At 37.7% G+C, this 14,771-nt stretch overlaps 1 protein-coding gene across 11 annotated transcripts in view; it reads left to right on the top strand.

Annotated features, from left to right (window-relative positions):
• The window catches only part of FRY (FRY microtubule binding protein), a 221,714-nt gene that overhangs the window by 178,833 nt on the left and 28,110 nt on the right, over positions 1 to 14,771 (top strand). For all 11 annotated transcript variants that reach the window (XM_077781437.1, XM_077781443.1, XM_077781442.1 and 8 more), the window contains 8 exons: positions 977 to 1,578; positions 3,171 to 3,268; positions 3,361 to 3,531; positions 8,660 to 8,800; positions 9,540 to 9,719; positions 10,399 to 10,560; positions 11,375 to 11,449; positions 12,381 to 12,551. In XM_077781437.1, the coding sequence (XP_077637563.1) occupies positions 977 to 1,578; positions 3,171 to 3,268; positions 3,361 to 3,531; positions 8,660 to 8,800; positions 9,540 to 9,719; positions 10,399 to 10,560; positions 11,375 to 11,449; positions 12,381 to 12,551 (1,600 nt within the window). The remainder of the gene's footprint in view (positions 1 to 976; positions 1,579 to 3,170; positions 3,269 to 3,360; positions 3,532 to 8,659; positions 8,801 to 9,539; positions 9,720 to 10,398; positions 10,561 to 11,374; positions 11,450 to 12,380; positions 12,552 to 14,771) is intronic.

Here is a 14,771-nt window from a genome sequence, read left to right as displayed (position 1 = left end):
CAGAGTAGAGAGGGGTAAATACACTTCTGTTTTCTAAACTAAGAGCTGTTTATGTTTCTTGAGTGTACATTTCAGCAAATAGCAAGATGGAACAAAGAGTAGGAAACACTCCAGAAAGCAGTGGGATGCTTTCTGACACTTGATTCCAGAATAAGATTTTCTTCAAGTACTATAGACAGTAGAGACTCATAGTGTATGAGTTAGAAATGGGATCAGAGTCAGGAATTAGCTTTTCTCCAGAACAAACTTTCCCTTGCATGTATCAGCACAACACATTCCTCTGTGCAGATAACTGATAGGTATTGTCTGGATTATCACATGGTAGTCCATGAGGAGGCATTAGTCATTGAAATTGAAACACCTACACTTTCTGTAAACCATCTTGAAGAGATCTGAGGATACAGGCAGGATAGTATGCAGTGACAACAAATTTTCAGAAGCACCTGTATTGGCAAGAGCTTGGGCAACCACATGACAGGTTTCTTGAGAATAACGGGGTGTATTCATAGTTCTGCTTAAGACATGCTGGTTTTTCTGCCCACAGTTCTCACATTACCCAGCAAGCAATTGTGCATTTGCCTGCCAGCTGTACCAAATTCGGGGCTTGCTCCATTAATGAGGGCATTCTAAAACCAAAATTATTTTCAGTTCTGCCACTGTCCCATTGGGAATGGCCGTAAGTCACTTCACAGCTCTGTATTTCTTATCCCCATGTCATTCTTCCCATGTAGACTATAGGCTGTCCTGCTCTGGTTTGGTGCAGTGCCATGTGAATCTCATCTCTGTCAGGTCTGTGGGCCTGTCTGTCTTCTTGAAAAAAGAAGGCAGGCTGCAATAGATGGTTTGGTGTTCTATTTCTTCTATGTAAATATTTATTTACAGTCTGAAAAGTACCTAGCTTGCATCTAATATGTACCCTTTCAAGCTGTGCATTCACATCACACAATGTAATGGATGTTTTAAATCTTGGTTTCAGTTCATCTTCACCAGATTTAACATCAAACACCAAACTGACTGCAAACCGGAAGAGCACAGGGCAGCTGAATATGAATCCTGCAGGTGGCAACACAGCCACTGCTGAGCGAAGTAGACACCAGAGGAGCTTCTCTGTACCCAAAAAGTTTGGAGATGTGGACAGGTCCTCGGACCCACCACGCAGTGCCACCCTAGACAGAATTCAAGCATGCACCCAGCAAGGCCTGTCCTCTAAAACCAGAAGTTCATCCTCTCTAAAGGACAGTCTCACCGATCCATCCCATATTAACAATCCAACCAACCTGCTGGCTACCATCTTCTGGGTTGCTGTGGCTTTGATGGAATCAGATTTTGAGTTCGAGTACCTAATGGCACTGCGGTTGCTGAATAAACTTCTGGCTCATTTGCCACTAGATAAAGCTGAAAACCGGGAGAAATTAGAGAAGCTGCAAGGGCAGCTAAAATGGGCAGACTTCTCAGGACTTCAGCAGCTACTCCTGAAAGGATTCACTTCCCTTACTACCACTGACCTCACACTCCAGCTCTTTAGTTTGCTGACACCAGTGTCTCGAATATCCATGGTGGATTCCTCTCAAGCTATAGGTAAAACCATTATGCTTTCCTGTCTCTCAGTTTCTGTTGCATTGACATTTGGTGACAGACCTCATTCAGCTATCTCAACAAAACCAAAAATAGCAGTTTTTCTTTCTCTTGGAATATAGCATAATTTCCTTTTGCTTTGAGCTGAGTGAGCTTTTTTTGAAATTTCATAGAAATAATGATATGTTTCTAGAAAGTGAATCCAATACACAATAAGGTTATGGAGGAGAAAAATCATATAATATTTAGCATTTAATTTCTAGGTCTTTAGCATCATATAAAGTTTATGATTGGTGACAAAGTAAACATGTAAGGAGATACTGTCAAAAATTCCATTAACTACTTTGGTTAGTTTTTCTGTTCAATTATTTTCAGACTATGTCAAACTGCTTGATTTTAAATTCGTGTTTTCTGGTATTTTCACGAAAAAATATAAATATCAAAAACCCTTGTACATTCTAGATAAACTACAATAGCACAATAGTGAGTGAGGAGAGAGGCCTAGGTTATAGGGAAATAAGATAGCATTTTAAAAATCCCCATTATTTATCTGAGGTTGTGGCTGCTTCTTAATTATATTTCTTGAGGAGAATTTCTGCATTGTTCTAGATTTTTACTCCTCTCTTTTGGTCAGAAACACAGATACTAAGACAAATGTCGAGGCTTTACAACTTAGTCATAACAAGCCTAGACACAGAGTAAAGGAATGAATGCCATGAACAGCCTGCCCATCTCTAAGCACCTGTGTGGTACCTGTGTTCCAGGCTTTGGTTGGGCAATTCACACATTGAATTACTATGACAGTACTATCTGAAGGTATCTTTCATTTTCCCTGAATACAAAGGAAGAGTAGGCAAACCATGATCCTAATTTCAGCAACTTGTTTATTTGTGTAGAAGGAGAGGGAATGAACCATTAGAAAATTATTTTCATAGAAAAAATCCTTTTTTTTTCAAAAACCAGATTGTGTCCAGATACAATTAGTTGACTTCTGAGCTCCCACCTGAATTAGAGCAGCTTTTGTTATAGCTCTCTGTTACAGCTGCTGCAGGTATTTCATCAACCACTTTGAGCTATGAGTTGGTGCAGAAGATCTGAATCCCAGTTCCAGACAGCACTTGAGCTAATTACAGCACCTGGAACCTGGTGCATTATTATTATCTTGAACAATGTAAAACAGTGGAAGCTGTGCCTGGCAGCTGACCAGAACAGTTGTTTATTAATCAATACTCACTGAATTTCTTTTTTGTGTTTTAGCAGCTGTAGTGAAAATGCCACTGGTTAAGACTGTCAATAAGCCAGTTAAGTGGAAAAGATAAAAATTATCTCTAGCATAAATGTGCAGTAGTGCTTGCAGAAATAGGCTCACGCTTTATAAGAGTATTGTTGCCTAAATGACATACTGGATTTTCAAATTAAGGCCCCTTTATGACAAGTGTGGTATGGCCAGTGGTACGACCAGCTTGACGGGGTCTGTGTGAGTTTATGGCTAATGTAATATTGAAACTGTGACCTCCTATGAAACACCAATTTAAAGATCACTGCGGCTCTTGCTGTCCAGAATATATCTTTTGTTCTGTATTTTCTTGTTCTAGGATTTCCACTGAATGTTTTGTGTCTCCTGCCTCATTTAATTCAGCATTTTGACAGCCCAAACCAGTTTTGTAAAGATATAGCCGAAAGGATTGCTCAGGTATCAAAATAATTTGCTGGTTTGTACATCCTCAAACCCTGTAAATGCAGTTGCCTTGTTCTTGATATATTTTGATGTCTATATTTAATTAGGTTTGTTTGGAGGAGAAGAATCCCAAGCTATCAAACCTTGCACATGTCATGACCCTTTATAAAACACACAGCTATACAAGGGACTGTGCTACCTGGGTAAATGTGGTTTGCCGTTACCTTCATGAAGCATTTGCTGATATTACTTTGAGTATGGTTACATATCTGGCTGAGGTAAGTTTTCAAAAACTTTTCACTGTTCTAACTCTTCTGTTGCCCAGCTGCCCAAAGAGATTAAGTGTGCCAGCAACTTACTGGGAGCTCTGCATCTGTTATTTATAACTAAAAAATACAAGCAGAATTTGGCAGAAAATAGCATTACTTCAAAAAAACCAATATTTAACACTAAAACAAAAGCTGATACAACTTAAAGCAGATTCCTTCATCAGCCAGTTGGATTTTCCACTGTGAAGGTGAGAGGAAAATTTATTTAGATCCCATTGAGGGAAATCAGAAGACTAACTCCACAATGGGTTTTCCAGCATAATAAGGTACCATCTGCTATATAAGGATCTTGTTCTTGATACAAATTTGTATGCATTCCTCTAATAGTGAATGGGATCATCTTGCTGCAAAGGTTTTCTCATGTTCATTGCTTACTCCTTACATTTTTCACCTGTGGAGTATAGTGCTGATGCAGTGCTGTTTCTGGGGCTCCAAGGTTCTGCTCTTTAACACAAGGCTGCTTGATATTGCTGCCCCCATTGTCAGATCACTTTCAGGACAACATCTTACTATGGGGTTCTCAAATCTGTGCCTTCCCTGCTGAGTTGCCTTCAGTCTCCCCTCTTGTCCAGGGAGAGGACAGTTCTGTATTCACAGAATCATTTTTAGGCTGGAAAAGACCTTTGAGATCATCGAGTCTAACCCCAAATCTAACACAAGGCCACCACTAAACCATTTTCCTCCCTGCCAAATGTACACATCTTTTAAATATCTCCAGGAATGGTGAGTCCACCCTTTTCCTGGGCAGCCTGTTCCAATGCTGGGAAACTGTTTTTCTAAATCTAAACCTTCCCTGGCATGACTTGAGACCATTTCCTCTTATACTATCAACTGGTACTCTGGAGAAGAGGTTGACACTCACCTCTCTACATAAATTAACTAGCATCTGCCGAAGGATTTATTAAAAACCCTCAGGCATCTCTGATACTGGCTATTCACAAATTTGCAGGAGCCTGAAAAGCCAGGTGCTGCTCCCACACTCACTTAAGGCTTCAGAGCAAACATAGGCCCTGCTATGTCAAGCTGCTTCCTCATCTTGCTTGCTCATGGAGGCTCTGAGTAAACAATCATATGATCTTTAGTGATGGTGAAAGCCATTGAAGGTTGCTGTAGGAACCTTAAACAGGACCTTGAGGTTCTTCAGTCTCTTTTCAGGTCCAAATACTCCTAAGAGCTATTAGCTCTTCAAATGAAGAGCTCTTTTTGACATTGAATCCTCCAGAGTCAAGTGTCTTCTTCACAGTGGAAGCTTGTATTCCTAATTTAAAAATTACATTAAAACTATACTTGTAATAAAGAAATCCTTTAAAAACATAAGTTTTCAAATTCTTTCTCCTTTGGTTTCCCAGCCTTAGGAAAGTGGTTGCCCTTCTGATTTCCTTTCAGTGCTCTCTGTACAGTCACTAGTGCTGCACCACCTCCACAAAGGCCATTGCTCCTCATCCTGCTCCCCTTGAAATGGGTTGAGACGTTCATGTGGAGACTCTTCTCTGCATGGCTCCCCCTTGCTGTAGAGTGGCACCACCGACTGTATCAACAGCAAGCCAGGCAGGTTTTATACTGTAATTAAAACACATTCCTCGCATAGCACCACCAGCAGCAGGATGAGAGAGCTGTAAGCACTGACTTCCTTTCTCTGTATTTACATTGAGTACAGCTCTGTTGAGTCATGTCTGGAGAATATTTATATGGGCACAGAGTAGCTGTCAGTCTGGTAGTATAGCAAAAGACAAGCCATAAACAAGCCAGCATCAGCCTGCTGTAGCCTTGAGTATTTTTTTCCCAGCTTTCAGAATGTTTCCTCTTTTCTTCCTAGTTAATCCCCAGGCCAGGATAAACAATGTGCCCCTGTCTCCTATAAACCAGCTGTGGGGTATACTGTCAATTGGTAAAGCCAAATAGGTTAACAGCCCCACTGGGCAACCTGCACTTGAATGTTAAAGCCATACACAACCTTGAGCTTTAACAATCTTAGTTCTGTCCCCAACACTTGGGACAGAGGGAAATTGTGAGACAGGCAGTGCTTAAGAATACCAAAGGAAATTGCATTGCAACAGTGACCCTTCCAAATACAGGTGTAGCTTCAGAAGGCGACACTGTACCACAAATTAAGACAATGAAAAGAAATGCTCTCAGCACAAAGTAGAAGTTTCAATTATTGACATTCAAATAAAATTTTGTATTTGACCTATTCAATGGCAAGTCATTGCTTGTCATCAAGGAGTATGATCTCAGTAGAAAATATTTGAGCTCTATTATTACCCACATCTCAGAGTGGCAAGTAGTGCTCCTTAATTAGTTTTACATATTTTCCATTCATGAAAAATCATAATTTCTTCTAGAAAACTACTGGGAGGTCTCAGTCTACAGATGAGGAAAAATTGCTATTCAGTAGTGCAATAGAACTCTCAACCTCCACAACCAAAATCAGATCAGCATACAAACATGTCACTGAAATCTTACTTTGGTTTTTTGCTAGATTTTTGCAGATTAATTTTTGAAATTTAAACTTTAATCATGGCAGCACACTTATTCTAGGAGTATATCTGAATTGGCATGGGTCATGTTAAACTGGTGATTCATTAAGTCCATGTTAAAACTTAAGTAGCTAATGCTATTAATAGAGAAGAAAGGACAAGAATCCATAGTGCATAGTAATATGTTTATGGTAGATTCTTCCACCTCCTCCTTGTTAGATGGTGATAAAAACATTAGCATTTATTACCCGTTCAAAGAATAGGTAGAAACAAAACCATCTGTCTTGCAAGGGGAAGCATGCCCTAGGTAAGGCATTAATCAAGTAATGGCTTATCTCGCAGGCATGGCTTTTTAAACGCCCTCTTTATTTCCTCAAAACATTTGTTTGACTACATGGCCTTGCCTCAGAGCTGGGTATCTCTTCATACCTCCTGCCAGACTGGGAGGGGCAAAGGGAACTGTCCCCTGGGGTAGCACACCAGCAGCTGAGGCAGCCCTTGAAGGAGAAGGCTCTCTTCTCCCCTTCGTTCTGGGGTAGTTGTTGCTTCCGGAGGAGGACAAATGTTGCTAAAGCCATGTGGATTCCTGAGCCCAGATAAGACCCCAATAGTTACCACACAAAACAAGAGGGGAATCCACAACTCTTCAGACCATGTCATACATACAAGAGTGCAAAAAAAGAAAAATTCCGAGAACAGTTGTATTTCTTTCTATAAATACCATGGAAACTCTTTGTCCTGAAATTCTCTTATCCAAATGATTTGTTACCATAACTCCACCTCACTGCTATTTTTTTACTTACAGCAGCAACAGAATTCATATTGCACTAAAGGCATGTTAAGGATGCTATTTTTAAAATCAGAAATACTCTTTGTTACTGCAAATTAATTATGTATTTAAGGACTTGCTTGGACTACCAACCACCACATATATTCATCTGAGCAAGTGAAAACTGACACAGTCCACAAATATGTCAGGTTTAAGGGCCAAGAGCTGTTTCAGTCAACAAATAACTTTTGACAACAAATGACAAACTTTCGAATATAATGTTCCTCTAATAGCATTTGACACAAAATTCCCATTATTTCCCAAGAATTCCTTTTCCTATCCCAAAAGGGATTGTCTGATGCAGTAGCCTCTGTCAGAGAACAAAAAAATTTCTTTCTGTCATCCAGATACTTTCTTCTAATCCTGCAGTGAAATGGCTGATGTGCTGCATCACATAAACTATTTGCAAACAAGGAATCAAACTTTCTATTGCAAGATCCTAATAGAGGGCAAAAAAAGCCCTTGGTAACCCTGTTTTGAAGAAAAATTGCTAAGCACATTTTCAATAAAGGTATTTGAGGGGCTGACAGTGTCTAAGGGCTGAAGCAAGTTGCCAAACCTTTAATTTAAAAATTCTTCCTGTCTATTTGTAGAGGAATAGATAACTATAATGAGTTTCCTTTACTGTGCTGTTAATGGAATTTGTTTTATGAATCACTTTGTTTTATGAATCACTAATTGCTACTCACTTTTCTGATGAAAGAAATCAGAAGATATTTAGTGGAATAAAATAGATTCCACTTGCACTGGCATGAAACATTCTCATACAATAAAAGGTATACCTTATCCTTCTATATCCCTAGAAGAATATCTAAAAAATTACTAAAGTCCACTTGGATAAGAATTGAAATTTTTCCCTGATGGAAGGCAGGAGGTAGCTTAGGGATTTTATAAGAAATTTTTTTTCTAGACTCCAATAATGCTAATAGCCAGTGTTAGAACTTTTTTGTCAGCCTGAATTGGGAGGATGGTGTCTAGTATTGAGGCTCTGATAACCTCCAGCGAAAACATTTGATTGCCTCTGGAATTTGTGGGGTGGGACAATATTCTTTCACCAGTGAAGAACATGCTGCTTGCCAGGAAATTCTCAGCTGAGATATTTCACACATATACAAACAAATCATGGCTATCTGAATGCCTCTGGAATTACTATCACACATATATTTATGAGCATTTCCACGGTTCATTCTAGTATTCCAGGACCTACACTCAGGGGACTGAAAATTCTAGGATTTAGATCAAGTCCTTCTCTGTATTACTCTGCAGTAATAGGGGCCAGGGACTCCACCTCCTCCTACACAGAAAATGTTTCTTTGGCACTTACAGCCAGTGAGCACTGGCAGTGAAATATATTTATAAATATTTATTGATGGCTGAATAGCAGTAGTTTTGTTTCTTCAGCAAGTTTTCTTTTTTCTCACTGACTTCCAGCAAATGGAGACATAAAAAGATCCTCCCCTGTTTTTATTTGATGTGGTTACCCAATTACAGTGTAAATTTTACCTACCAGTTTACTCAACTGCTGAATGTGTTTTCTGGATAAGTTAGGGCAGGCATATATAAAATATAACTGGCTGGCATTTAGCTCCTAACTTAAGCTTTTTTGCTTCATGCCTGTATCACCATCAGTTGTGAAATTATTGTAAAATGGCATTGCAAAATCAATGAGTAAAGAGAGATGAAAAGTATAATTGCTGTTTGTGAAACTAGTAGCTTTTTATTTAAGAAGAAATGTCTCAAAATTTTGTTATATTCACTTTTCTTTTAAAAGCTACTAGAAAAGGGCCTTCCTAGTATGCAACAGTCCCTCTTACAGATGATCTACAGTCTTCTTAGTTATGTGGACCTATCGGCTATTCCTGTGAAGCAGTTTAACATGGAAGTGCTAAAAACTATTGAAAAATATGTACAGGTAAATACCATATCATTTTTATATTACTATAGGAACTTAGCAGCATTTACTATCCTAAGTTGATTTTCTGTGTAGGAATTTAAGACTAGATTAGCAGGGGGGGCTGCAAGTATCTAGTGTGGTACAAAGTTTGTAAACATCCTGGTGTCGTGTAGCCTGTGCATCCCCAGAGAAGATGCCTGGCTGTGTTTTCACTGTGGGGGAAGGTTGGGCTTCAGCCTCAGAGTACCTTGGAACAACCTTAATACCACTCAGAGCCTGAGTAACCATTCCTTAATTATTAGCACAAGGGAGATGTGGCATAAGCACTTCTCTTCAGAGAGTTCTGTACCTAATTCTTGACAAGTGAAAAATACATGGGAGTACTAGGAATTCACAGAGGTAAAAACCTGCATCAAGTCACCTTTTTATTAAATGGGGATTCTGCTATGGCCCTTATATTTATTCATACTGATTAAGACATTCAGGTAGGAGATTTTAAATCCAGGTTGGCTTTATCCACAGGTCTGCCAGCTTGTTGGGCAGTTCCCTAACAGTGACACCTTAGGCAAGTCTTGGTCTCTGATGTTGAAGTTATTCTGCAATTACACACCTTGTCACTGGCCAAGAGAGACAAAGAATACATATAGTCCAATTCTACATTTTAATTATGTGGTAAAAATACGACTGTAAAATATAAATAATGTTGAATGTTTGTGAATCTCATTTTCTGTTTGCTGAGTAAATACATTATTTCTAGAGCATTCACTGGAGAGAAGCCTTGAATATCCTGAAATTGGTAGTTTCTCGTTCTGCCAGTTTAGTTCTACCTTCCTATCAACATAGTGATCTTTCAAAAATGGAAATACATAGAGTGTGGAACAGTGCCTCCAAGGAGCTACCAGGGAAGACTTTGGAGTTTCATTTTGATATTTCAGAGGTATTTTTTATAGTTTTTTTCTTAACACCTTAATTCTGACTTCTCACTGGACTCTCTTACAACAGTCTTTATCCTGCAAACCCTTGTAACTACAGAACTGAATGGCCCTAGTGACTTTAATGGGTCTTAGTAACTTTATTGTTCAGAAGCTGAAGAATTGTTTGCAGGATTATAGATTATTTCATATAGATAATAGTGGGCTGTTGAGGTTAAAAGGAAATACAAGCATAAAAATGCATATGGTATTATTTGCTTTCCTGTCAGCATAATTCTGAAAAATGCTGAGCATCTTACTGTTAATCCAAGAAAGCATTTCAATACCTGTTGGAAAAAGGCCAAAGTGTTCAGCACTCTTAGGAAAAAAAATCAAATATGCAAGAAGTGCAGATTTGAAATTAACTTCATAAGCTTCCTTGGGTTTTTGCTGGTTCTTATGTCAGGAACTTGAGTGGCAGTTGCTTTGAGTATTATCTACCCATGAACCTAAGCTCTGGCTACTAAGTATGGCAGTTGCTACTCAGACATTCACAGTGGAAAATAAGATGTGAAATTTGCTGCACTCCTTGTTTTATCCCTGTAAATGATCTTCAAAATAATCTTTTCCTCCAACTGAAGCAATATGGCTCTTCTAAGTTCATCCTGAAACAGGGTGCTACTGAATAATTACTCTCTGTTTAAGACTCCAATCATTGGGAGACGGTATGATGAGCTGCAGAGTTCTTCTGGGCGAGATGGTAAACCCAGGGCAATGGCTGTCACCCGAAGCACTTCTTCAACCTCATCAGGATCTAACTCCAATGTCCTTGTTCCTGTCAGCTGGAAGAGACCTCAGTACTCTCAGGTAGGTAGCCTACTATTCATTAGCAAGTTGCAGTCAGAGGAGCTGAATTAACACGTTTGGGTCCTTAAACGCGTGTGCCCTCTGTGCCCTGTGCAGCCTGGGGGCAGTGGCAGCACAATATCTGACCCTGTGTGCTGAGTGTCTTTGTTGGACTCAAAAATGGACTGAGTTATGTCCATCTTCTATCCCAAAGTTGTTTTTCTTTTAGCTCGCAGGAAATGCATCTCTTTCAGACCTCTTAAGTCTAGATCAGATTTAAGTAAACATGACACATGAGTTCAAATTTTAGCAAGGGTAGATAGCTTATGCAACTTTTAAAGTTGTTTTCTTGGGAAATTCAATAAAAAGAACAATTTTCATAGAAGTGACATTTGATTGCCTTAATGATTTTGTTTATCTGCTAGTTAAAATAAAGCTATTCAGAGTAAACATATTTTTTTCTCTTTTCTCTTTTTTGATATAGCAGGTTACACAGCAGTGATTCAGGCCCAATTCTGAAAAAAAAAAAAGAAATTATGCATGTGCTTAATTTTAGCCTTCTGAACTGTCTTCTTTGAAGTCATGCATATGAGCCAATGTTTTCTTAATATACTCAATGTAATTTATAGACTAATTTAAATATAACAGTAAAATCATTAACAGCTATTTTTATGTTTCCTTGATAAATAGTTGCTCTGAAAGCAATCCTTTGAGCATTTAATGACTAATTCTTGGTTGGTTCCTCCTAATTAAAAATTGCTAATGTATGTTTCTAGCCACAAGGTGAATGCATGGTTAAAAGAAATGCTCACTTGAGAACCATCTTGTTTTTTAGAAAAGGACAAAGGAAAAACTGGTGCATGTCCTTTCCCTTTGTGGTCAGGAAGTTGGGCTGAGTAAAAACCCTTCAGTAAGTAGCCTTGTATTGACCAATTTTTTGTTTCATTGTGTCCTAAGTGTTGAAAGTGAAGAACTGTGTTTCCCAGAGCTGCTGACCAGATTTGCACAGTTTTGAAGCCACTACTGTCATTATCCTTTGTACTGGCCCAGGCTGTGTTTCTCAGCATATGGACCAGGGAGTGGATGGCCCTTTCACTTAAAGAGAGCTGTGTGTGGTTTTCCTGTGAGAATCTCTGATGCTGTAGGTTTTACTTATGCCATGTCAGTGGGTAGAGAGTAACAACCTCTGTATTACCAATCCAGAACCTTTATAAAGTAAAAAATTATATTACAGAAATGAGATGGGAGGGAAGCTCTTCAGGTATTAATTAAATATTTTCTGCAGGAAAAAGAAAATTTTCTAAATGCTTTTGAGCATGATATATGTCATTTGTATTTTGGAGAACAGGTCTTTGTTTCTGCAAGACAGGAACTGTTTAATTTGTGCAACTAAATTGCAGATACAAGTACACTCAGTAGGAAAGAAAAAATTATAGCTTGTTGTATTTTCTAATCTTGACATATTTTTTAACAACTTGTTAACTGGAAGGGTTTTTTAAATGAACTTACTTTATTATCCCCTTGACAGTGTTTTCTCTGCTAAGTTCTCTGAATTTTGTTCCTATATATGTATGCAAACATCCAGGCAACATCAATCTGCAGCCTTTAAGAGGTAGCTGTAATATTCTTGGATGTGTTCCCACAGTATGAAGTTGTTTCTTTGTACAAGTTTAATCTGAAGGCACCTGTCCAACATAAATAATAAAGAGTGTTCTAAAAATACTCAGTGAAGGAATTAGGTGTGTACTGGAAATACAGTCTTCTGAATAACCAATTACAGCTTTTAGGAAGAAACAACCAGAGGGAACAGTTTGTAACAAAAGAAATCCTTTGAATTGTAGGTGATTTTTTCTTCCTGTGGTGATTTGGATCTGATTGAGCACCAGACGAGCTTGGTCTCTTCAGAAGACGGAACGAGGGAGCAGGAGAACATGGATGATTCAAACAGTGAACAACAATTCAGAGTCTTTAGGGACTTTGATTTCCTAGATGTTGAGCTGGAAGATGGGGAGGTACAGTATATTTTCTCTGAAACAGCTTTTTTCTTAAAACACTTTTATACTGCTTCTGCTAAACACTTCTTGTAACATAAAACTTTAACTGTGTAACTATAAATGTACTTTTAACTTCAGATTATTTATGGTCTTCACTTACTGTTTATTTCAGTAGCGTAACAGTAAAAAGGCTACCACACCCTTCCTTTCTGGGTCTACTTCAGGAAACACTGCAAAACTGGTAGTGGAAAATAAAGCCTCTGTTCTAGTACCTTTTTGATGAACTTACTTACTTACTTTTAAATGAACTTATTTTATATACAGTTTGTAAAGATCTAAATTGTTAAGAATATATATATATATATGTATGTATTTGCTGATTAAAAATGTATAAAATTAAATGGTTCCAAATCTGTTGGTTCATACGGAACCCTCTGAAACATTAATTCAGGCCTTCAGGCTGCTGTTATTCCTGCAACTGCCGATGAAATCACTTAGAGATGTACCTTCCACTCTGCTGAGGTGTCTGTGATTTCATAATTTCATGCAGGAGCTACACAAAATCCTGAATCCCAGATCAAGTCATGACAGGTGAAGGCTGTCAGCTCACCTTGAGCTGAAACTGCTGAAGGAAAAAATTTGAATAACTGATAAATTTTTGGGGGCTACACCCTTTAACTTTGCTAGTATCAAACTGGGGTATTTCCTTCTATTTGATCAGGAAAGACCAAAAATTAATACCTGTTGCCAAACAAGTCTAACAATTTTGTTGATGTTTACAAGTTTAGAAAATTGTTAGTTCTTTTCAAGGACTTAAGATTCAGATGTCTTAATTGTGGCCTTGTTTTTAACATGAATTCTCTCAGTCATCACTCTTAGCCCTGAGAAGAACATGTATACAGGAAGAAATATTCCTTTTTCTACCTATTTATATTACAGTAGTAAAATAATTTTAAGATAAATAGAACCATCAGATGTCAACTCATGTACATCTGATTTTTTTTTCCAATTAAGAGAAAGGATGAATGAATGGGAAAAAAAAGTCAGGAATTTCTGTATCAAAATTAGTAGTCTTGGCTCAAAGATGCTTATGACTTTGCTAAGGAAAAAAACAAACAAGCAAACCAAAGGTAAAAGAAAAAAAAAAAAACCACAAAAAAAAACCAAAAACACACCTGAAAGGGTAGTTGGCAGCAATGGTTGAAAGTGCATTAGACAAATATTGAAGGAACTTCAAGGTTCCAAACAAGGATGAATGATAAAAAATAATGCCAGGTTGTTTGGCAAAAATACACTGGCTTCAGTAATATCTGTGTCTTTAATGCTTTCAAGATATTACAAGGATGTAGGACTGCAACTTTGACTGAAGATCATAATATTTTGGCCACTGAAATTCAGGAATTTGTCATTACTCTTCACCAGTTAAAATTATGTAGGGCATATATATAATTGTGCACAACAATTTCTTTTAAAGTAAATTTATTGTCATGGACTTTGAGTCTGCAAAGATTTTTTTATACACGTGGTCAACTTCAAGACTGAGGCCTATATCAGTTGATATCCTAATAGTCTTAAGTTGGTCATGAAACACACACCAAATTTTCTCTAGTTTTACATGAAGTAAAATTAAAAATGTTGAGTTTCACTTAGTGTTTTTTAAATTGCCATGGATTGTGTTCCAAAGTTTAGTTCAGACTTAATACTGTTTTAAAAATAAACTTAGACCTCATGTAAAAGGCTGCTTCTCTAATGACTTAGTTGAAACTGTAATATTTACATAATATCTGAGTGTGGTATATTCATAAAGATGAAAAAACAGTGTTAGAAAATTAAAGCTAGCAAGAGCAATATCAGTCCTTCAAAAAAATGCATATGATTTTAAGAGGCCAGTGATGCTTGGAATATCCCCAAAACACAAGGTATACTTGTTTGAAATTTCTAAATATACGAAAGCAAGAAATAGTTATTTTCAGACTTAAAAGGTAGAGTTGAAGTTTCTGTGGTAATATTTGTTAAAATTGTAGGCAAATGTTTATCTATGATGTTTTTGATGCAGTGATTTTACATAGATTCTTTCTATTTGTTTTTCTATCTGTTATATCTGCTACCCAGGAGCTTCAGGTAAGAATGCTACTTGAACTCAGATGTGCCAGCATATGTTATGCCTTCTTGCAAATTTGTATTGTAGAATAACATCATAATTTTGCTGTTGCCTCCCCCCTTTAGTGTGGGTGTAGG

Source organism: Lonchura striata, chromosome 2 (genome assembly GCF_046129695.1).
Source record: "Lonchura striata isolate bLonStr1 chromosome 2, bLonStr1.mat, whole genome shotgun sequence".
Taxonomy (NCBI): Eukaryota; Metazoa; Chordata; class Aves; order Passeriformes; family Estrildidae; genus Lonchura; species Lonchura striata.
Note: the sequence above shows the minus strand (reverse complement) of the source record. Positions and strands in the feature narration are given on the sequence as shown.